At 33.2% G+C, this 24,178-nt stretch overlaps 3 protein-coding genes and 1 long non-coding RNA gene across 6 annotated transcripts; 3 read left to right on the top strand and 1 right to left on the bottom strand.

Annotated features, from left to right (window-relative positions):
- The first annotated feature begins 1,963 nt into the window (after positions 1–1,963).
- Positions 1,964–8,881, top strand: LOC8259768 (nuclear transcription factor Y subunit A-10). Of its 3 annotated transcripts, none has more exons than XM_025158226.2 (5): positions 1,964–2,012; positions 2,663–3,011; positions 6,976–7,136; positions 7,425–7,568; positions 8,062–8,881. In XM_025158226.2, the coding sequence occupies exons 2-5, from the start codon at positions 2,750–2,752 to the stop codon at positions 8,437–8,439; spliced, it is 945 nt and encodes a 314-aa protein (XP_025013994.2). In that variant the 5' UTR covers positions 1,964–2,012; positions 2,663–2,749; the 3' UTR covers positions 8,440–8,881. The 3 variants fall into 3 exon arrangements, with proteins under 3 accessions (XP_025013994.2, XP_025013995.2, XP_015577804.2); XM_025158227.2 differs by lacking the exon at positions 1,964–2,012 and adding an exon at positions 2,027–2,181; XM_015722318.3 differs by lacking the exon at positions 1,964–2,012 and adding an exon at positions 2,027–2,236.
- Positions 8,882–10,188: 1,307 nt separating this feature from the next.
- On the top strand, positions 10,189–16,904 carry LOC8259767 (RNA-binding protein CP33, chloroplastic). The gene is made up of 4 exons (XM_015722333.3): positions 10,189–10,676; positions 10,789–10,890; positions 16,058–16,363; positions 16,452–16,904. The coding sequence occupies exons 1-4, from the start codon at positions 10,239–10,241 to the stop codon at positions 16,575–16,577; spliced, it is 972 nt and encodes a 323-aa protein (XP_015577819.3). The 5' UTR covers positions 10,189–10,238; the 3' UTR covers positions 16,578–16,904.
- Positions 16,905–17,189: 285 nt separating this feature from the next.
- Positions 17,190–20,981, bottom strand: LOC8259765 (deoxyribonuclease TATDN1). Its single transcript, XM_002524024.4, has 12 exons — positions 20,868–20,981; positions 20,731–20,751; positions 20,539–20,639; positions 20,096–20,153; positions 19,946–19,989; positions 19,754–19,834; positions 19,234–19,304; positions 19,008–19,118; positions 18,574–18,656; positions 18,292–18,508; positions 17,670–17,753; positions 17,190–17,479 (listed from the first exon to the last, which is right to left on the bottom strand). Exons 1-12 carry the CDS (start codon positions 20,887–20,889, stop codon positions 17,410–17,412), a joined length of 963 nt encoding a protein of 320 aa, XP_002524070.2. The 5' UTR covers positions 20,890–20,981; the 3' UTR covers positions 17,190–17,409.
- A 119-nt stretch (positions 20,982–21,100) lies between these two features.
- LOC107261641 lies at positions 21,101–23,874 on the top strand. Its single transcript, XR_007217659.1, has 2 exons — positions 21,101–21,227; positions 21,479–23,874. It is a non-coding gene; the product is annotated as an uncharacterized LOC107261641 (long non-coding RNA).
- The last annotated feature ends 304 nt before the right edge of the window (positions 23,875–24,178 follow it).

Here is a 24,178-nt window from a genome sequence, read left to right as displayed (position 1 = left end):
TCGGGTTCGGTGTTAAAAATTTAATCGGAAAAATTAAAATTAAAATTTGTATAAAAATTAAAAGTTCTTAATAAGAAAACGAACAAATAAAATTACATATAATTGTATAGTTAGATTAGATGAATAGATATAGTTAAATATTTAATGTTTAAAATTCAATATTACTTTTTGATGATAAAAAGTAAAACTAAATAATAATTCTAAGGGTTTAAGAGAAAAAAATGGTAAAATAAAATAAAAATTATTGTCAAAAACTTTAAGATTATATAAAAAGTATTTATATAATATTAAAATAATATAGTTTTATATAACTCATGTATTATATATGAATTTTAATTTTTAATTTTATATTGAGTTCGTGAGATTTTACTTTAATTAAGTTTAAAATCGAACCCAATCTACATTTACTTGGTTTTAGACAGTTGCAAACCAGCTCCGACTTAAAACAGTTTAGACCCAATAAATTAATTTCAATATTTATCAGATTTTTCAAATTGATTAGGTTATCTGTTTGATTGAACACTCTTACTTATAATTTTATTATTATTATTTTACATATAAATATATATATATATATATCACTTTATTATAGAGAATAATAATTTTCCCCATAAATGTACATCAACAATGGTAGTGTGGAGCATGGAAAATCCACTTATCAAAACTTATCTGTAACGCACTTGTATTAATTAATTTAGGAAAAGATAGATAGTTAAAAAGGTTACCACATAAAGATGGTAAGCTTGCCACAACAACCATATAAACTCCCATTTTTTTAGATTTTCAGCTATTAGACAACCAGAATAATCATAGGCAACTAAAGCAACCCACATCATAATACAGTAAAATATTATATATCTCTATATAATTATAATTATAGTTTGATTTTAATTTAGACTAGTTATAAATAAAAATAAATTTTATATTTTAAATTTTATCTTAAAAACAATTTTTTTCTTGATATTTGGATATATTATATTTTTAAAAATACATGTTATATAGTGTTTTATTTAATTGTATCATTGTTTTATTTTTATTTTATAAATTTTATTTATGTACATATCTTATCTCTTGTTATTATTATTATTTCATAAATAAAATTAAATATTAAATTAAAGAATTTAGTATCAAACTTCTATTAAGTCATGAACTTTACTCGGTTTTAAATATATAACTATAAAGATGTTTTACTGTATCAATATATGATGTATTATCTCCAATTGTTGATTTAATAACATATATATAAATACTTATATCAAACAATAAAAACTTGATAAACTTCATATTTATATATGTATATATATGTTTAAAAGAGTTTTGGTAGATAAATATTCTTTTAACATACATGAGAATTAGAAACTGGAAAAATATTAGGTGAATATACTACAACAAATAATATTTTTATATTTTAATATTAAATAATTGATATATAGTAAAATTTATCTATGGTAATGTTCTATAAAGGAATAACCATTACGCAGTGATAAAACATTACGATTTTAATTTGGGTTTATTGTAAAAAAAAAAAATCTCTAATTTAAGTCCCGTCTTAAGAAAATATTTCTCTATATAGTAATATTTGTATATATAACTTTAAAAATATATGTTTTGTCTTACTATAATATTGTTTGTCTCATCAATTTTATTTGTATAATATGATAAAATATTTATGTGTTTTATTTTTTATTTTTCTCATAATTATAAATTTTATTTGATTATAAGTGTATAACTATAGAGGTTTATTATATATTATTATTTAAATTTAATAAATTTAATTTATCGGTTTGATACACAGTTGAATTAATAACAAGGAATGATAAAATTATATTGAGAAAATGTTGAAAATAAGAAAAAACAAAAGAAAAAAGTCTTTTGTTCTGCTCAAGACGAATTGTTTAAGGGGCAACAACGGGAAATGTTATAATAGGTATAAAAATATTGCATGTAGTACAAAGAGAACTGCATGAAAGCTAAAGCTTATTGGCGGCAGGCCCTGTAGTTCCATTACACTTGTATGCATTTATCGCCCATCTTTCCTTTCTTTCTCTCTCTCTTGCTTTCTCTGTTGTTTGTTCCTCTTATCTTCTTTCTTTCTATTTTTCTTTTCTCTTTTGCTTAAAGTTATACCGACATGGCTCCTAACAAATGGGGGTTTTTCTTCATCCCTCACCTTCTGTTTCTGTAAGACTTGAAGCTTAATTTGCTTCCTATTCTCTGCTATTAACTCTACTGTTATGTGAGTCTTTCCTTGTTTCCATTACCAGCTTTCTCGTTTATTAGATTCCATTAGTTCTTTCTTTCTTTTACTTAATATATTGTTTTCTTCACATGGCCTTTGGTTCGTTTGTCACTATCTTTTGTATCTAAGACCTGGGTTTCTTTTCTTGTTCTTGTTATCAAGAAATTGGGTTTTGTTTCTTCGTGATTATCTTTTCTATATTTGTTGTTGTGATTTGGCAATGATCATCATCTTTTGGAGAATCTGATAATCTGCTTTATTTGTTTTATTTCTTGTTTTTCTTTGACTTTAATTTTCTATCTTCACTTCGTTTTGATCTTTGGTGTTGTAATTTGCTAAGTATAGTTAGCTATACCTATATATTTTTCGTATCTTCTTGAAGAAGAAAATTGCAAAATTTTGATTGTATTCTACAAATTGCAGAAATTAACTTGGGAGTATCAAGATTCAAGAAATAGCCTATTAAAAGAAGAAAAGAATAGTACTTGAGATCAATTTGGAGGGTGGTTAATGGCTGTGAAGACTCTGTATTTCAAAGAACATGAAGGAACTGTCCATAATCCAATTGGGCAGCTGTCATCTGTGCCATCAATGCCTTGGTGGAGTAGTTTTGGACCTCAGTCTGTTTATGGGGAACCCTATGACCTATTGAAGCCTTCAACCATGGAAAACCCAATTGGCGGAGATCGAGTTACTGCCGTGAAGCAAGTCAGGCGCGATACCCGACAAGATCTGGATAAAGGGAATACTATTCACTTCACTGTTTTTCGTGGTAATCTCTTCCTCTATGATCTGTAACTAATATATCTCCGATGTTTTTGCTATATTTGAACCTTTCTTAGAACAACACTCTGATATCTGAAATTTTACATGGCGGCCTCCGTGAAGCCTATACACTAATATATCTCCGATGTTTTTGCTATATTTGAACCTTTCTTAGAACAACACTATGATATCTGAAATTTTACACGGCGGCGTCTGCGAAGCCTGTAACCAAACCAATAATTGACACATTCTTATTAATTTTAAATTATAAAGTATCTATCAATCATTTAATATTAAATATCTTTTTCTATTAGATATACACCAAGGTATTAGTCAATAATTTGTGATCATATAGGTATAAAATTTACCTTTTCATGCACAACAATTTTGCTATGCAAATAAGATGAGCATGTATATAAGATCCTAGCTTAACTAAGGTGTTTTATGATCCTGAAAAGATATTACTCAATATGCTTTGCGTTTAAAATTAACTTTAAATATATAAATAAAAATAAAATAATCTCTGAGTCAAATATAAAAAGTTAAATTTTTCCATGTTACTAATAATAATATACTTGCAAACACCATCAACATGCTTAGCACCAAATACACCAATCATAAAAGCTCCACCTCAAATTTTCAAAATCTATCTGCGACATATTCTAGGAAACAACAACCTCTTCCTCATTTGATTTAGTTCTATACATATCTTGAAATTCATAATTCGAAACAGAAGGTCAGTTCGAATCCATTCGAAACAAACAAAAACGATGAGCAGTCATCATCATCAAAGATTTCAAAACAAAGCACATTGCTTTAGAAGTAGAAGTAAAGAGAGACATTGCGATAGGGATAGGGGATAGAGAAGAGCACAAGCAAAAATCGGGACTTGATGTCAAAAAGAACAAATTATATATTAGATTTTAGATACGGATTCAGAAGAAAAGATGTGAAATTTTTAGTATGTATTTTTGTGATTAATGTTAGTGATTTTTTTTTTTTAAAGAAGAAGAGGATTTGACACTGCAAATGAAAAAAGACTAATTTACAATAAAAAAAGTGATATATAGAAAAAACAGAATAAGATAAATTAAGAAAACTATTCGCTTACTAAAATCACCTTTGGGAGGTATTTTGGTGGTCGAACTAATTTTACCAAGAGACCCGAAAATCTGGAGATGATTTCATGAGGCCATTGTCTCAAGAGCGTCTCTATCCATGTGTCAGTCGGATCTTTCCACTTAGTCCGAGGATTGGTAATGCGGTTATAGGTTTAGATCTTGTCTAAACTAGCTATGATTATACGTACATTTTGTAACGAATTAGAGTATATGTAATAATGAATTAGAGTCTACGTTATAACACCCAGCTAGGCTTCCTACTATTGGTTACCCCCTCTTCTTTTTTTGACAAAAATAACTATTCACTAAATAATAAAAGAAAATTAACTACTTACTAATATTTTACTTTTTCAAATATTAGTTATTTATTGATTGTCATTTTATGTCAACATACTATAATTTTTCTTAAAAATAAGGATTTTGACGAGTTGTAAATATTGGTTTGAAATAATTACCCTCAATCTTTGCGGGCGACTGAATTTGATCCTTTTTTCTTTCAGTTTTTATAGCCAATTTAATTTCTAAATTTTTCAAGTAGGTTCAACTTAGCCTTTTCTTTTTCAAGAGAATGAGTTGTATGGGTTTACAACCCAGTTTAACTACTTAACTTTTAATACTGACTTAATTTGACCACTCGATTTTTTGTATGGGTTCAATTTGATCATTTAAAAAATATAATTTAATTATCTAATTGAATATATATATTATATTTTTTTGAAATGTTTTTAGAATATTAATTAGTTGGTTGATCAAATAAAAAAGTCGGTGGTAGTTTTAATGCTAGTAATAGCTTTAATTTATTAAATTGCACTCATTTTCTTATAGCAATAAATATTTTTTGTAAATATTAACAATGATTATGCAAATATTATTTTCTTAAGTGATTGGTGAAAATAATTAGGAATGATAATGGATAAGAAAATAATATATGAAAAATGAGCGTAATTAGATATTAATAAAATAATTCATGTCATATATTAATTTTAGCTAAAATTACAATTAGGTCAAAGTTGTACTTATCTTTTAAAATATCGTATCTATTTTATATGATTTTAGAAAGAACATGCAAAACAAATTACACTAAATTGCAAAAAAAATGTAGAATAAATTTTTTGTAAGGAAAAAAATTAGAATAAAAATTAGACCAAGATAATTTTTTTGTTTTAAAAATGTTATAACCCTAAAATCCGTTTTTGGTAAAAAACAATTCAAATCTATCATATCCAAACAAAACTAATTAAGAATATTCAATTACAACATGTCAAAATCCGGTTCTTTTCCTTTATATTTAAATTTAGTTTACTTCTTATGATTAAATTTAGCTAAATCCAATTAAATTATTATTTGTAAGTTCGTTATAGTCATTTTATTTCTTATGTTTGGTTGAAATCCATTAAGAAATTTATTTTATTTGAGAAAAATACATAAAAGAGAAAATAAAATATAAAAAAATAAAAAAATTGAAGGAGATGTTTTGATGTTATAGAATATATTGACAAACTAATATGAAATTCATTTGAAAATTCTACATATTTTTTTAGAATTTAGTTTAGCTATGACCAATTCCACATAGTTTTAAAAATATAAAATTTTAAATTAACTTTTACTTGACTCAAATGACATAAATTTTGGATTTACGAATGAATTTTATACATTTTGTAGATTTCAACCAAACACAATGTAAGTTACAATTAAAAAAATATATATCAGTATTAAACTTTTAAATTTTAAGTCAGTGGTAAATTAGCTAATGTATATACATATGTATAAATCTTTTGAAAGTATTTTGAGATGCATTGTCATGTAATCATTCCATGAGTATCAGTCTGAAATCGTAGTAATAAAATTTGTAGACAAAAACAATAACATAAATGGATACCAACGTAGAGAAAGACACTACTCTAAGCATCACACAGCCTTCAATATTTCTATAATATGCTCGCTTGATAATCGAATCAATTACAATTTGGGCATTCATGCTTTCTTGGATTTAGCCATTTTCTAAATTTATAAATATTTTTTATATATTTAATTTAAATTGACTCTATTTTTTATAAAAATAAAAGAGTAAGTTACACTAAAGATAATAGATACAATAAAAGATAAAAATTATTAATTTTTTATATTAAATTAAAATATTTAAATATATGTAAATTGATATTTAAATAAATCATAATAAAAAAATAAATATTACTACTTTTTAGTATTTTTATTATTTTTTCTCTTAATTATGACGGTGAAAAGAAAGCGATTCAGTGGTCGTGATGCCAAAAACAGTAAAGGTAAGAATAATTTCAGCGAAAATAATGGTGGTAATAACTAATTATTGATGGATTATATTAATTGTATTAAAATTATAAAATAAGTTTTAAATATTATTATAAAGTATTTAATTATTTTTATTTTTAAGAGATAGTTCACTTTTTTATTTTATTTTTTTAAATAGAGTTATTTTAAGATAAATATGTAAAACTTGGGCTAAAAGTCCATAAATTTTAAAAAATGATTAAATTGAACCCAAACGACAAGATATTTGTTCCTTGAAAATTGTAGTAATCACTTCGTCTTCTACGCCATCAAATGTGTTGTGGCATTGTAAGTTATGGCAGGCTGATTGAATTTCTCTGCTGCGTATGGTTGATACAAATGGTCTCTACTTCTTTTCCAGTAGTCCTTATATTCTTTTGTATCCTTTCTTCTTGTCCAGTGATCAATCTCCTTCTTAAGCGACTCTACCAAAGCCAGTTATGGTGCCTTGTTCACAATTTAAGTATAGATTATCTTCTAACTATTACTCCAGTATGGCTTTTTTTTTTATCTCCTAACGACCCTGGTAATTTCTCTGTTCAGGTGACTGTAAAATTTCAAGCGAAGGACAAAAACCTCCACAGACAGCCATCTCCCTTCAAACAGCTCTGCCGGAACATCGTGCTCTTATTGACCTGGGATTTGGCCAGCCGGTGGTCGATCAATGTTATGGGCTATACGCGGCTTACGGATCTCAAATACCAGTACATATTCCTCCTTGAAAATTTAATGTTCCACAATTATATTTTTCATCTGAAAATAGATCCACTTCCATGCTACTAACTGCAGTCTGCTGATAGTATTATTATGTTTCGTCCTTACACCACTCCTCTCCATTTCTAATAATTACTATAAGAAAGAGGAGTGCACTATCCATAGTAATCATCATGTCTTTAAACACTAGTTGGACATATATTTGGCTTTTTTACTTCAACATAGTACAACTACTGCAGCAAGATTATGTTATTAATGCATTTTTATCACAAATGTAGGGGCGGGTTATGCTGCCAATGAACATGACAACAGATGATGATGGACCAATATTTGTGAATCCTAAGCAGTATCATGGAATCATCAGGCGTCGGAAATCCCGTGCAAAGGCTGAACTGGAGAATAGACCAATTAGAAAAAGAAAGGTATGTTTTATTCACTTGGCAATCCAAATATCGTATTTCCTATAAAACAACTCAAAATATAATACTCCCTGTAAAACAGAAGATCCCATTTCATCTGAGTTGAATTTGTGATCAGACAAAGTAGAGATATGATGAACAACTCTGAGGTATTCAGTCAACAGACACTAGTTTATTTCATCTGTTACATTCACCACAAACTTAATTTGGCCTTCTATATATAGGAGTATGTAGGTTCAGTGGTGAAGGATGATCGATCTGATCAGATTTTTATCATATTATAACTTGGGTTGGGTAATTTTGATTCTTGGGATGCTATTATGGTTTTCATATTTATGAATTCATCATCTTTTAGACCAATATTAAAGATATTACAGGATTTCCGTGTTCTTTTATTTTTTTTAAAAACCAATTACGACACTTGCATTAGCGGAAAGATTCTTATCTTCTGTGAAAATGGAAATCCTTCTCTCATGGGTTAAATTCTATTCCACAGCCTTATATGCATCTTTCAAGGCATCTCCATGCCATGCGCCGACCAAGGGGAACTGGTGGCCGTTTCTTGAACTCGGGAAATGGGAAAGGTGGTGCGGTGGCAAAGAAAGCTTATGATGTTGAAATATCTCAGCCAACAGGTTCTCACAGCTCTGAGGTCCTGCAGTCTGATAGTGGTGGAACAAATGGTGGTGGATCAAATCTTTCAGGGTCTGAAGTGACAAGTATGTACTCCAAGAGAGATCTTGATCACTTCTCAATCAATCTTCTGGGGCCACCAGTCCACTCTTTCTCAGTGATGATGGATAATGGGCATAGCATTGTTATGCCTAGCAAGTGGGTTGCAGCAGCAGAAGACTGTTGCAACCTGAAAGTTTGACCTCAGAGGGGTGGGATTGGGGTTTTTGTTCTTACACTAAGCACCAAACCCCATCCCCTGGTGCAACCAAATAGAAAAGCTCTGTTTCTAGCAGGGATTAGCTTGGAGATTGACTCCTCTGTTTGGTTGCTGGGCAAATCATTCTTGGCTCACAAGCATTAAGGGCAATCTCTATCATTTTATTCCATGCAATCCTGATTTCATGGAATGATTAGTGGTGAAACCTTAGTGTTTGTATTATAAAATACATATATATATATATAAGAGAAAAAAAATGGCCTAGAAGAATAAATAAGTGCATTGCCTTTGTGTAATGAGGATGTGAAATTCTGGTTTGTGTGTTTGCAATCCTAAATTATGTTGAAGCATGATGTTGTTGATGTTTAATATCTGTTGTCTGGCTTTCTGGCTCTTTGTAATAAAAATCTATTCTGGAACTCTATATTTGTGTCCTAGGTGACTTCTAGATTGTTGTATCCAATTAGACTATTTGTTATTTTGTACAAAATACAAAAGCAAAATCTTCCTATCAAATAAAATCATACTCTATTTAATATATATATATTTCTTTTTTCTATACATCCAAGGGATTCTCTTCCTATATTTTCTATTTTAATAAAAAAAATTCAATAAATAGCAGTATCATGGATAGGAAACTGTATTAGCAATCTACCTAATTTTATTATAGAAATTTTCAGGATCAATAATTGGACCATGCAAACTAGAAAGTCTTTTTCTTGGATTTTTCAATAAATTTATATATTTATTTAAAAATCTTTATAAAATATAAATTTTAATATATAACTTTTATATAAAATTACAAACTAAAATATTTTCATCTAAATTTTTCAAAAAAAGAAGCTATTTATGTAAATTAATTTATATTTTTATAATTTTTATTCAATTAGTCCATAAAGATATTAAAAAGTCACAATAACTACGACACTCTATAACTCACCATATTCTTATAATAATTTTAGTGAATTTTAGAGTGCTATAGGTACAGTGACTTTTTAATACTTTTATGTGTTTATTTTAAAAGAAATTATAAAATTTGAGTGAAAATTTATTATATATTTTATTTTTTCTTTTTGCAAATTTGTATGGACCCTTAAAGCATAGAGGATGGCATTAATTCTCTGAACATCTTTTCGCTTCATCCATTCATTGGGTTATGTCCTAATTAAGTGAAAAGAGATCAAACCGATTCATGGGGTTAATTATTATTCTACCAGAAATGTAATTCTGTAATTCCTGTCTAGATCTAATATTTTACATATATTACTATCATGCACTCAAAAATCATTGTGGTTACCTGGGGAAGAATGACATTGAATTTCTCAGATTTTATGGCTTTAAAATGAAAAAAGTATTGGTGGCTCATCATATTAAAACTTCAATTATCCTTTTTTCTTTTCTTAGATAATTTGATTTTTGATGGTACTACATTCCACATTGACTGGAATTAGTTAAGAGTTCACATTGGAAGCCATGAGATTTTTTAGCACTATTATCAACACCAAAAACTTTCAGTTATTACAGACTCCATTCCACTAATCTGTTTCCACCATCCTTCCTTACTCACGACAGTATGTGCATATGTGTTTTATTGTTAGAAATACAAAGATTAATTGAAGTAAAATTTAAATGTTTATCTAGATAGGAATAAATATAAAAAACAAGCCCAAGCCCAAGCCCAAGCCCAAGACCAAACCCAAACCAAATAAACAGCAAAACTACCAATCCAACCCAACCTTATCTAGCCATCCTTCCTGTTTCCAAAAATCATCTTTACAGAAATGGTAGCTCTTTCAGTGGCAACCACAACTGTTTCTTCTTCTTCTTCTTCTGTTCTACAAACTAAACTCTCTAACCTCTCCTTAACTCCATCCCCACTTTCACTCCATACCCAATACTTATTTAAACCCTTAAGACTCCTTAAACTCAATAACACCCATTTTCCTAACCCACTTTCTCTCCTCTCTACCCATCATTTTATCCCTAAATTCTCTGCCTTTGACAGCTTTGAAGTAGACCAAGATGATAAAATTTCAGCTAGAGATGACTTGCAATCTGAACCAGAAGAACTTGGCCAAGAAATTGAAGAAGAAAAAGAATTTGTACCCGTAGAATCAAATGATGAAGGGAGGCTCTATGTGGGTAATTTGCCTTATTCTATGACTTCTTCGGAATTGACTGAGGTTATGCAAGAGGCTGGTAGCGTGTCCAATGTTGAGGTTTGAGAATTTTGATCTTTTGAGTTTATTTAGTTCTTTTTTTTTTTCTTTTGGCTTTTTTTTCCTTTTTAATTTTTCTAATGTTTTTGTCCTTTAATTGTTTTTGTTTTAGATTATATATGATAGGGTTACTGATAGGAGCAGAGGCTTTGGGTTTGTTACAATGGCGAGTGTTGAAGAAGCTAAAGAAGCGATTAAGATGTTCAACGAATCAGTAAGTTTCAATCTTTTTTGTGCTCTTAAATTGCTCTGGGAATAGAAAATTCTAAGATGTGTTTTTTTATCACTGGTTGTTGCGTATGTCTAATGGGATTCCTGTGATATGTAATTGACTCCTAGCTTACTTGTCGCATATTTCCAAGATATATTTTGGCAATCAGATGATAGCAAGTGTCAAGCTCTTTGAAAAATAATACAAATAGGAACGCTGATCACATGTATATTGCCTGTTAGATTTTGGACTGTCTGCTTAATTATGTAAAAGTGTTTCTTTGATATTTGCAGAAAAAAAAAAATATCCCAATTATAACTGGTTGTATTTGTAGTCATTGCCATAGAGTTCATTGCTGGAAGTCTCTAATCTTACTCTTAGTTATACCTTTGAATCCTTCATGGGCGTCTGTTCATGTGTGCATGTGCACGAGTATGCATGTTTATTCAAAGCTGTATCCAAGCTTGTATTGTTAACTCAAGAAGCAATAATTGAGAGAATAGTTATATTATGTTATAATCATAGAAGCCTTTATATAGGCTTACATACATAACAGAATTACATAAAATTTGGAAAAATCAAATCTCTAAAATAAAGCAACTAAACTCCTAAAGAATAGAACAAACTTTATCCTAGACTTAGTTTAACAAACAAACTGATATTTTAACACACTTCCTTAAACTAAGCTTAATCTACAGGAGTTTAGTGAAACTTATTCTCAAGACACCATCTGTTGAACACCTTCCTTGCTGCATACTCCAAGCATATTTTTGAGTTTCTGAAATGTATCAAATTTGAGTGGCTTTGTGAACAAATCAGCAAATTGGTCTTTGCTTCTGCAGTAAATGAGATCAATAACTTTCTCATTTGTGAGATCACGCAAGAAATGATATCCACGTCTATATGCTTGCTTCTACCATGCAAAACAACATTCTTGGACAATTTTATAGCTGAGTTGTTGTCACAGTAAATAAGAGTTTGACCTTCTTGACTGAAGTGAAGCTCTTTAAGAACATTACTCAACCAAATTGCTTGAGAAGCACATGATGTTGCTGCTACAAATTCAGCTTCAGTAGTTGAGAGGGTAACAATAGGCTGCTTTCTTGATGACCATGAGATAACTCCTGAACCCAACATTAACACATAACCAGATGTGCTTTTCCTATCGTCATGATCTCCTGCATAATCGCTGTCCGTAAATCCAATTAGTTCTGATTTTTCTCCCCTTTTATATAGAATTCCATAATCCATCGTTCCTTGCAAATATCGTAAAATTCGTTTCGCAGCCATGAGATGCATCTCCGTTGGATTTTCCATGAATCCGCTGATGAGACTTACAACAAACATGACGTTAGGCCTTGTCGAAGTTAAGTACATTAAACTTCCAACAATTTGCTTGTAAAGAGTGCTATCAATCTTTACTCCATCTGGGTCTTTAACAAGCTTTAAACTCGTCTCCGCTGGTGTGTAAACTGGATTACAGTCTTGCATCTAAAATCTGGTTAACATGTCCTGCACATATCTCCTTTGACACATTAAAATGCCTACATCAGATTGAACAACTTCCAAGCCCAAAAAATAATGCATCAAGCCGAGATCAGTCATTTCAAATTCAGACATCATAGAATTTTTAAATTTCTCAATCATTACAGCGTCATTGCCTATATAAATTAATTCACCCACATACAAGCAAACTATGAGCATTTTCCCATCACCTTCAAATCGCATAAAAAGCGTATGCTCATAAGGACACTTATGGAATCCTTTTTTCAAAAAATAAGCTTCGATACGGCTATACCATGCCTGCGAGGCCTGTTTTAGTCCGTAAAGAGCTTTTTTCAATCTGTAAACCCTATGCTCATCTCTTATCTTAATGTAACCCAATGGTTGATCAACAAATACCTTCTCCTCCAATTCTCCATGTAAGAAGGCTGATTTAACATCTAGCTGGAAAATCAGCCATGCATTTTGAGCTGCTAATGCAACCACAAGTCTGATAGTATCATGCCTTGCAACCGGAGCAAAGACTTCCCTGTAATCAGTTCCAAATTCTTGCTTGTATCCCTTCACACCAGCTGCGCCTTATGTTTGTCAACTTTGCCTTTCTCGTTCAATTTTGTTTTATAGACCCATTTTAAACCAATGGTTTTCTGCCCCTTTGGTAGTTCTGTCAGCTCCCATGTCTTATTTCTTTCTATAGATGCAATTTCATCATCCATAGCCTTTCTCCATTTTGAACATTGAGCAGCTTCCTCAAAGGTCAAAGGATCACAATCTGAAAATAGAGCAAAATTAATAAGCGAATCATCAGATTGGTCAACTCCAGTTACCTCATAATCTGCCATCCATGCAGGTCTCTTCATAAGCCGCTGTGGACATTGAGTTTCGCCTATCGATTGCGAACGTTGAGTTTCAACTGTTGGCGAATCAAGTACTGGTTCATCTTCGATCTTATATTGCAGCTCAACATTTGTAACTGATTGCTCCTCTCAATCATCAAGATCTAGAGGTATATTTTGCTTCGTACCATTCTCATTCAATTCCCAGAAGTGATCTTCATCAAAAATCACAGCACGGCTTATGACGATCTTCTTAATTTGAGGATTGTACAGCTTGTAAGCTTTAGAATTATCACAAACTCCAAGAAAAATACATTTTTCGCCTTTGTCATCTAACTTCTTCCTTTTTTCATCTGGAATATGAGCATAAGCTATGCATCCAAAAATTCTGAAATGATCAACTGCTGGTTGGCGACCACTCCATGCCTCTTCAGGTGTCATATTTTGAACAGCTAGAGTTGGGCTTCTGTTCAGAATATGAAGACTCCAGTTTACAGCTTCAGGCCAGAAACTCTTTGACACCTTACTCGTCGTCAATAGACTTCTCACCATATTCATGATTGTGCGGTTCTTCCTCTCGCATACGCCATTTTGTTGAGGCGTATAGGCTGCTATAAGTTGTATTCATGAGAGTTATATTCTCCACCACGGTCTGTACGCAGCATCTGAATTTGACATCCTGCTTCATTCTCAACAAGTGCTTTAAAATTTCTAAAAGCAGTTAATGCCTCAGATTTTTCTTGTAAAAAATAAGCCCAAGTTTTACGACTCAAATCATCAATAAAAGTGATTATATACCATTTACCTCCATTAGAGACATGATTGATTGGCCCGCGAAGGTCAGAATGCACAATCTCCAACAACTTTCTTGTTCTTCGAGTTTTTCCTTTCGGAAATGGTCCTCTGTGTTGTTTGCTGACAGCACATCTTTCACATATCTCTGTTGGAGTGAGAATGTTGGAAGGCCAGCCACCATTTTCTTGTGTTGGAGTGTCTTTAATCCATTGAAATTCAGATGTCCATATCGAAAATGCCACAACCAAGCTTCATCTTTGAGTCTTGTTGAGAAGCATATTTGAGCAATGCTGTCCAAATAGAGAGGAAACATTCTATTTGCTGTCATTTTAGCTTGAGCAATCGAGCCTAGTTTGTCATCAAGAATGCGGCACACACCATTTTTAATTTTAATCTCATATCCCTTTTCTTGCAATTGACCAATGCTCAACAAATTAGTCTTCAGATCCGGAACAAAAAGAACAATAGAGATAGTTTGACAATTATTCTCTTTAGTTCGGATGGTTACCTGTCCTTTACCCATAACTGAAATTTTAGTGTGGTTACCAAATTTCACGCTGTCTCTGTACGACTCATCTAGAGCAGCAAAAATTTCTTTGTCACCGCACATATGATTGCTGCAACCGATGTCCAGCTACCATAAGTGCTTGTTAGATTCTTCCTTGGTATTGCAAACCATTAGCAGAGATATCTCCTCCTGCGTCTCTGCAAAATTCGATTTTCCTCCATTGTCCTTTGACTGGTTAGTTCTACATTTATTTTGATAATGACCATACCTATGACATCGATAGCACTCCACGTTCGACTTGTCTACTGATCTAGAATTATCAGTTGTTGATCGGTAGCCTCCACGTCCTCTTCCTCTGCTTTTCCCTCTTCCTCTGCCTTGATAAACAGTACCGTGATCATCTTGAGTTTGTTGGTGATGTGAGTCTCTTCCTTCGTAAGAGCCTCTACCTCTACCGCGTCCTCGACCTCCTTTTCTGTGATTATTAAAAGATACCAACAATGCTTGCTCCTCTTTATCTTGTTGATTCATTTTCTGTTCATGAACCAGTAGAGAACCGTGCAGTTCATCAATCAAAAGAAGATCAATATCTTTTGATTCTTCAATTGAACACACAACATAATTGAATTTGGGTGTCAGTGAACGAAGAATTTTCTCGACTACAGTCACATCCTCCATCTTCTCACCATGAACCCGCATCTTGTTAAAACAATTGCCATTGTTCTTGAGAAAAAATCTGAAATTGTTTCTCCTGACTTCATCCGGAGTAACTCAAACTCTTGGCGAAGTGATTGAAGCTGCTGTCTCTTTGCCCTCATTGATCCTTGAAATTTTCTCTTCATAGAATCCCATATCTGCTTCGAAGTATCCTTGGAAAGAATGGTTTCCAGAATTGGACGATCAATAGCTTGGAAGAGATAATTCTTGGCTTTTAAATCCTTTAGCCGTTGTGACTCAAAATCTGATTTCTGCACATCTGTCAGTACAGTTCCTGCTGCTGCTTCAGTAACTCCTTCAGAGACAACCTGCCAATATTCTTTTGATCGGAGAAAATTCTCCATAAGCATATGCTCCAATGATCGTAGTGATCGTCAAAGCGGGGAATCGCTGGCTGAGCAAAGCTTTCAGTCGTCATTGCTGCTGCAAAGTACTGGTTTTGCTACTGCAAAATATTCACTCTTATTTTAGTTTCTCACTCTCCTTTTCTCTCACTCACTCTTTTGCTTTTCTCTTGAGTGACAGCTCTGATACCACTGTTAACTCAAGAAGCAATAATTGAGAGAATAGTTATATTATGTTATAATCGTAGAAGCCTTTATATAGGCTGAAATACATAACAGAATTACATAAAATCTGGAAAAATCAAATCTCTAAAATAAAGCAACTAAATTCCTAACGAATAGAACAAACTTTATCCTAGACTTAGTTTAACAAACAAACTGATATTTTAACATGTATTGCAAGTGCTGTTAATTGAACACTGTGCAAAGATGAAAATGTTTGTGTTAATGATGTTTGTGGTCAATAGCAAATTGGAGGTCGAACTGTGAGGGTGAACTTCCCTGAAGTGCCTAAGGGAGGTGAGAAGGAAGTAATTGGAACAAGGATAAGGACCTACAAGGGCTTTATTGACAGTCCACACAAGATCTATGCAGGAAACCTAGGTTGGCGCTTAACATCTCAGGGTCTTAAAGATGCTTTTGCAGACCAGCCAGGTGTATTAAGTGCCAAAGTCATCTATGAGAGGGACACAGGAAGGTCTCGAGGTTTTGGGTTCGTCTCTTTTGAGTCTGCTGAGGATGCAGAAGCTGCTCTAAATTCTATGAATGGAGTGGTAAGATTGAGTTCCCTATTATTATTGCATATTTAAAATATTCTACTTTTCAGTTCTTGTAATTATCTATATGTTACTATACATCTAGGAGGTGGAAGGTCGGCCTTTGAGATTGAATTTGGCTGCAGATAGAGCACGCACTCCTCCAGCAGTGGAATCAAATGCTGAAGATAATCTTGAGACGAGTGAAATGCTTTCGAGCATCGGCTCCTAAGGGAAACGCGGTAAAGCTTAATGGATGCTTATGTGTTATCTGATAATGTAGCCTCCTAGTTCTAGATATCGATTCCATAGTCATTTTCGTCTATCACTGCTCCAATACTGTATACATAATGGCAAGATTCGAAGCACTGTATTATGGGTAGAGTTGTTTTTTTCGCAAAATGTATTAGATTGACAAAGTATGAGTCTAGTTTTGTGCTCCCATCTTGTCTTAAATTGTTGGTAGTTGTTGAATAATCCACTGATGGAAATGATGCATTATGCTGTAAGATCCTGATGGTCCAAACCTTTAATTTAAATGGTCTCCATCCTTATCTTCCCTTGCTGAGCAACATAAGCTAGACAATTTATGTTCTCTTGCAAACTGTTCGTTGCAATGGAGTTCTAGCTCGCAAGAGGGCATTATTTTGCAGCAGTTTGTTATTTTGCCATGGTTTAACAAGTTTCCACATCTGGTGCGTGTTGGATACCACAGGCTATCCAGGGGTTAACCAGTCGGGGGATCAATGAGAATGTTGCGAATTAATTACTCAAAACAAACAGCGTGATTTGCTAATTGTTGCCATCAACAATTTCACCGACCCTAAAGAAAACTAAAAAAAAATTGACAAAAACTTCCTGGCTACGATCTTCACAACAAAATTTAACAAATTGATACATGCAGATTTGGATAAGACTTCATATTGATACATTCATTTCAAAATCATGACTATGCCAATAATCTTGGATGAGAAAGCATTACTAATGAACCACAAATACAAAAGGAACCGAGCATCTCAAGCTCCAGTAAGAAAATTTTGTAAGATGTAAGAATATTCAGAACTTCACTGAGCACCAGGACCACCAGAAAGAAGAGCATCTGCAGCAGAATCCAAATCATGGGGAAAGAAGACCCTGCAGTACGTAGCAGTGGTTCAGAGACATTATTTGAAATAGCTACATGCAAACATTACAAAGAGAAGTGAAATACTGAACGGCCAGGATAGAGTATGGGAGATACCCAATTCTGAGGAATGCTTATGAATTCTCTGTTGGATGTATTTATCAAAAAGAGATGAATGCGGGGAATTATATAAGTTCTTACCTACAGGTATTATGGTATATGGTCCTGCTCAATTGATCTATGCCAACAACACCTTTACAGCCAGCCACGACCTCAAGTACTTGCCTGGGAACAACATCCATATTAGCAGAAAGAAATATTAACAGCAAAAGAAATGCCGTTATTGGAGCTTTACGGTCACATTCTCTCTACAAGACTACCCAAGTGAATCCTATGATAGTATACAGGAAAGCCATGATAAACTCTCCAAAATCTCAAGAAGAATGACTTGATTTCTAGACGTGTTAGATTAGATGAATATATGATTGAAAGGTTCCAGGATTTTACTGAAAAGCATTGCTGTCCCATTAAAGCCTATCATAACATGCGTATTGTAACAAATAATAATCTAAGGCCAATCTATGGTAAAGGGCAGACTTTCTACTGATACAGAAACCAATATTACAAGACAATTTCATATATTTATACGATTATAATTGTGAGAGAAGCTTCCAGTGCTACATTACAAGTCTCCACCCAAAGACATCGTACAACATGCACAATTTCCCTTGCAAAAATTAATATGACGAGATAATCATATTTTAAACATAAACAAGTGCAAAACAAAATGCCATGAGATGCCAGTTAACGAAAATCTCCTCACCGAATTAAACAAGGTTCATTCCGGCCTTTTACAATGCAATCCTGATCATACTTCTCTTTCTTCTTTGAGGGCCAAAACGATTTTACCAAACTAATCCCAGCATGAGTGCTCTTGATTTCACAATATGGAGAATCTGTCTCAATCATCATTCTCTCCACAGGAATACCCTTCACAACATCAAGGTTCTCAGACGTCTTCAACGAGCAACCATTTACACCTGTTCAGAAGAATTTCAGTAATAATATGTTTAATCTGATAGCTTAAAAAAAAGAGTTTATTTACCTATATACATATTTTTGAATAAGAGAAGTTTATCACGGTCTTCGGCATTGCCAGTAAATGAATGAGCGACTCCAGCACTGAATCTGTAAACATAGAAGATGAATCAACCTCACATATAGAATCTGGATACACCATCAGAGACGAACAATTATGGAAAAGTAAGCATCACTTTCAGAGTTGATAAACAATTTGCCTAAAATAGTAGGAAGGGTGTGCAAGTGCGTGGAGTGGCAGAGACATTATGTTCTCATTCTTTACTTACCTTTTGGGCATAATCTTCGGCCACGAATGGTTTGTCTTAAGTTGGAAGCACATTCAAGGTGCACCATTAATGTTCAAATGAATGGGAACTAATTTTCTCTCATCCTCATAGCAAATGATAACTATGATCTATGCAATGCAAAGCAAGATATAGTAGAGATTGGCAAACTCACTTGTCCTTGTTTCTCTCGACAATTTCACAGAAATCTTCAGCAGCTGCACGCATATGTAGAAACATAGGCAACTTTGTGGCACGTGCTAATTCAAACTGCTTTTCGAAGTACCTACATTTTTTACATGGATAAGGAAAAAATGATTTGAAAATCTTGAGAACTTGAAGCATAATTGCAAGAAACAGATTTGAGGCCCTAAGAAGCACTTCCATTAGAAACAACTTACTTTTTCTGAATCTCCGATGGGCAAAAGTGCAGCCTATCATAATCCAGTCCACATTCGCCAATTGCCACAACCTTATGTTCAACATTAAAGTACAATGCTCATCATATACTCATCAAACAAGTGTAAGAAAAATGTAAGCATTGAACATAGAATGTTGATATAGCTGCCATGGTTAGACTTGTATTCAAATATGGAGATGTCAGTGGCAAAAGAAATAGAGTTAAGATCCAAGTAGCTAACAATTTCCAGATACAATAATTACTAGAATTTGTATCCAAAGACAAAGGTCATAATCATAGCCCACGCATTTCTTACTTTCTTGAGGAAAGTGATATTTTTGTCCAGAAAAAAAAACACTAGATAATTAGTATCAGTAATAGTGATTGGCCAGATACCTATTAGCAACTCAATTTGAATTGATAAATAACACATACCATCTAAGATGCGAAATATGTGTTCTTTTATGCATGATAATGTTTCTAATGATTTAACATTGTCTAAAGAGATCAACATAGTATACCTTCCCTTTCTGAATTCCCTCTTGGGCCAGTGATAAAAGAGCCTGAAAATGCTGCTCTGGATCTGTACTTTCTTCAAACTCCTGAATGAATCCAGAAATAACAACTTTCAAAAACATCCCCAACCAAACTGTACAAGTTGCAATGCATCAAAAATCAATAAAGCAACAAACTTTCAAGGAACAACATTTGACCTTGCACCTTGTTGGATGGACCCCGACTGTACAAAAAAGTCTTCCTGTAACAAACAAAAGAATTTCAGAATAACAAGAATGCATGTCTAGAAAACATATTCACAAAGATAAAAGAGAATGCAACACACAACAAAATGAAAATGGACAAACCATCAGTCTCTGCGATGGCAAGAGCCTGTTTCGACTCCTCAAGAGATCCTCCAGTCACCTGTGATCACAAATCCAAATTTGGTGGTAAGGCTACTATACCATTTTAATAAAAATGAAGTTTCTGCAAAACAAATCATTTAGTTATGAATTAGGGATTATTATTATAAGCACCAATGGTCTTTTCCAAGTAGCTTAAAACTTCAGTCACTTAAGAAATTAAAAAATTCTAGAAATTTCTAAATCTTTCGTATTCTCAATACCAACAAATGAAAATAGAAACATAAAGCATTAACTTGCACTTTTGATCACCAAGTAAAAAGAGTTAGCCTTTTGCTAATTCAGTACAAATTAGAAAATAGCCTCTATTTGAGAATTGGAAGGGAATATCTCTCAACCAATAACTTTACAATGGAAAAGGAGCAAAAGGAAATGGAAGGATTTACAATAATTCTATCAACACCAGCACTCCAAGCCCTTGTCAAGACAGTAGCTATATCAGCTACATGGCATTGCTTGCCATTGTAGATTCCTTTGAACATACCATCTGCATAATACGTTTCTCAGTCTGAGAATAGAGGGTAAAAGAATGTGGAAATGTTATAGCAAACATCTGTTTGAGGAAATGCCTGACAGACCTGTGAAGTTAACAGCTATATCTGCTTTTGAACACGGACAAAACAGAGACTGTTAGCTAATAGTTGCACTAGTTTTGTAAATTAAAATTAAGAGAGAGTAAATATTGGATCTTTGTTCTCCGGTTTAACACACTTGCCTATCATTCGTATTGAACCCATTGCAGAGATATGGCAAAGAGACAGCCTCTTCTTTCTTTTTTCTTTTCTGTAAACAGCAAAAAAATTGTCAGGTAAAGAATAGGAACCGTCAGTTCAATTTAGGCCCATATACACACCCAATGCTTTAAGTGCCATGTCAGCAACTGGGCTTTGGCACTCATGACTAAATAGGCAAGACTCAAGACCCAATGGCTTCCTGCCTTTTCGCTTACCTATATTTAATTGTTTGTTTTGGTTCCTTTATATATCAGGGTTCATCGTTTCAACGTTGAAATGGAGTGTTGATTAATATCACTTTTACACGGATTCAATGTGAATTCAATTATTTGCTCATTCAAGTAAACAGAATTGCTCAACCCCCTTTTGTAAAGTTCAATTCTTTCAAGTCTTTGGGAGTGGATTTCTGTAAAGTTGCCATTTTTATGTGCTTTTTAGTTATTCATGCTATAATCTTGTCATTTCTATTCGATTTAATCTTAAAATCTGATTACGTTAGTTTGTTGGCGACCAGGGCAATGCTGTTATTTAGTGACACGAAGCAGGGATTAAAGTTTGAAATCTTCCTGATGATGTCTGTATTTATTTGTAGGGAAATAAAGATAGGTAGTTCTTTTTATGGTGCTTTTGCTTTAGAGCCTTGTTGTAGGAGACTGGTTTGTTCACTGCAAAGGCTCTCTTCTTGGCTTCTTTTGTTGATTGGATCTTTGAATAAAGTTGATGCCTTGAAATTGAAATATGAGGCGCACAAGGCGAATATGGATTTTCTTTTGTCTGGCTAGAACAAAATGGAAGAGGCTGATGCTGCAACGGAAGATGATGGTATGACTAAGGATGCCCTTTGACTTCTTGATGATTGCTGATGGTTATGAGGATGATTAATGCTTGGCTAAGAAACAAGAGGGAGAGTAAGATGATGATGGTGATTGTCAATGGAGACTTTGAGCAAGATGGGGACTGAGATGGTGATGGTGGTGATGTTGATGATGGAGTTGCAAAGAGGACCAGGGAAAGTGGGAAGTATATGATGAAGATGAGGATTAGGACGGCAATGATGATGATGATGATGATGGTGATAGCAGCGAAAATTGTGATTATCCATTGTTGAGGCATGCAAGGGGTGTCTGTAAGCCAGAGATTCAGTTTGAAGAAGATTGCAGAAAGATGACTTAACGGTTATATTGATGTTTGTGATGAGCGATCTGATGTGAGACGGTTGATTAAGTATGACTGAAGTTCACTGCTTTCCTCGCTTGGAATGGTATGAATGTCAGAAGTTACTGTGTCTTTCATTTGGAGCATGAGGTTACTGCAGTGCGCCAGGAGGTATCTGGAATTCTCTGCAGGCGTGCATTACAAGCTCTTAATTGCTTGTACATAGATTTGATCCCAGAGAGATACGCATTAAAATGATTTACGAAAGATGGAAATATTGGTACTGCAGAAGAGCCTTGCACTCTCATGCGGAATTACAATCATTTCCAGCCAGCCATCTTTACCTAATCAGAGTTGGTAAGTTTTTTTGTTAAATGATTAAGATGGATTATGCTCAAATTCAATTAAGTTTTTCTTTGGTTTCTGATATTTGTCACCTTCATTAAGACCTTAAAGAAACAAATGAAATGCATGATTTAGGTACTTGCATCACAATGCATTTCTGAGATATTCAGTTCTTTTTACTAGGCAAAAGTGGTCTTGCACAGCTACTTCAGACTGCATTCTAGCCAAAGTTTCAGAGATATTATTTTCATAATTGATGCTCCTTTTTATATGGAAGGATAATTCATCACGGATTCTACTAAAATAGATATCTAATCTATAATAGACTTTTTTCTCTTCTCACCTGTGAATGATTGCAAAGAAGAATCATTTAACAGTCAACAGATCAATGAACAACTAAATTTATTTCAACTGTCAATTATATTAGACCTGTTCAATTTTGGTAATTAAAGAAAGGCTTGGAGGCATATTGGCCAGTAGCAGTGTCGCCAGAATAAATCGTCTTACTAATAAAGACGTGAACAAGGATTCCAATGGCGCACCATTATTGAGGCATGCAAGTGAAGTCCTTGCAACAGAATTTTACCATACTTCAAGCTGAATATGAAAGGTCAAGATCTCTGGTTGTCGCCATCAATGAGGCTTTATACCTTTAACGGCTCGTTATTTACCAGGTTTGCACATTTGGGCAATATTCTGGATAACTTTAGTTTCTTTTGCACCATTTGATGGAAAGCGAATTGGACATGCATGAAGTTTTGAGTTCACTGGAATTTTGTGTAGCCATACTTGGTCCATCCTTCATTAGTTGCAAATAGGGAAAGTCCATGACGAATACCTACCTTTGAGATTTTTGAACATTTCTGGGCTCAGTACCATGGAAAATCATCCCTCCAAATTTCTGGATTTACACTCTCTGTCTGTAAATTACTAGTCATCTGGACAAACTAATCAATGAAGCTGATGAAGTTACCATGGCAGAAGTTCTAAACATAACTCTACGGCATTGCTCAATTGCAGAGGAGAGGCCGAAAGGATGAATGTTAATGTTTCAGGGATCTCTAGTGCTAGAGGCCAAGGACAAAAGAAAAGAGATCAACAATCGCAAAGCGATGAATGTTAATATTTATGGCGTCTTGATGGTCGAATTGAAAATCACAGTACTGCAGCAAAAGCTGGGAAGCATCAAGCAATAATGTCTTCCTCATATTAGAGTTAACAGGAAAGCTTTAAAAAAGTCTATAACATCATCAAAAGATTTCTTATTGTGAAATTGACCGTGTAGCTTAAACCTCTTTGTGCCAATCTTCAGCTTATGGAACATTTCAGATTTATGTATGGCATGATCCCTACCTTTCTCATCTCCATATATTTCCTTGCTCATCTTTCTCTTTTCAAGTCATTGATTCATGTTATCCTGATTAAGTAGACAATGGCATATATGTGGCACTTGGAAGAAGTTGGTATTGCCTTATTGGCATTAGATTTATTTTCATCTCTCCTTTTTTTTTCTTTTGCATATATTATTTAAGATGGAGTTCCACCATAGCAATTGGTCTATCCATGATGACATTGAATAATTGATTTCGCCTTCTTGTCATGTTGTTCATCTGTTGAATCTACCATTGCCACTTGTAATATAGTATTTGGAATTGGAAGCCGCTTTCTTTGAAAGTATATTCCAAACAAATACAAATAGGGGACAAGTGTCCAAAGAATAAGGAGAAAATCAGGTGAGAAGTGTTCTTTCATGTGAATCAAAAGTTCCAAGGCTTATTTTACAAGTGATTAC

The sequence above is a fragment of the Ricinus communis genome, chromosome 10, assembly GCF_019578655.1.
Source record: "Ricinus communis isolate WT05 ecotype wild-type chromosome 10, ASM1957865v1, whole genome shotgun sequence".
Lineage (NCBI taxonomy): Eukaryota > Viridiplantae > Streptophyta > Magnoliopsida > Malpighiales > Euphorbiaceae > Ricinus > Ricinus communis.
Note: the sequence above shows the minus strand (reverse complement) of the source record. Positions and strands in the feature narration are given on the sequence as shown.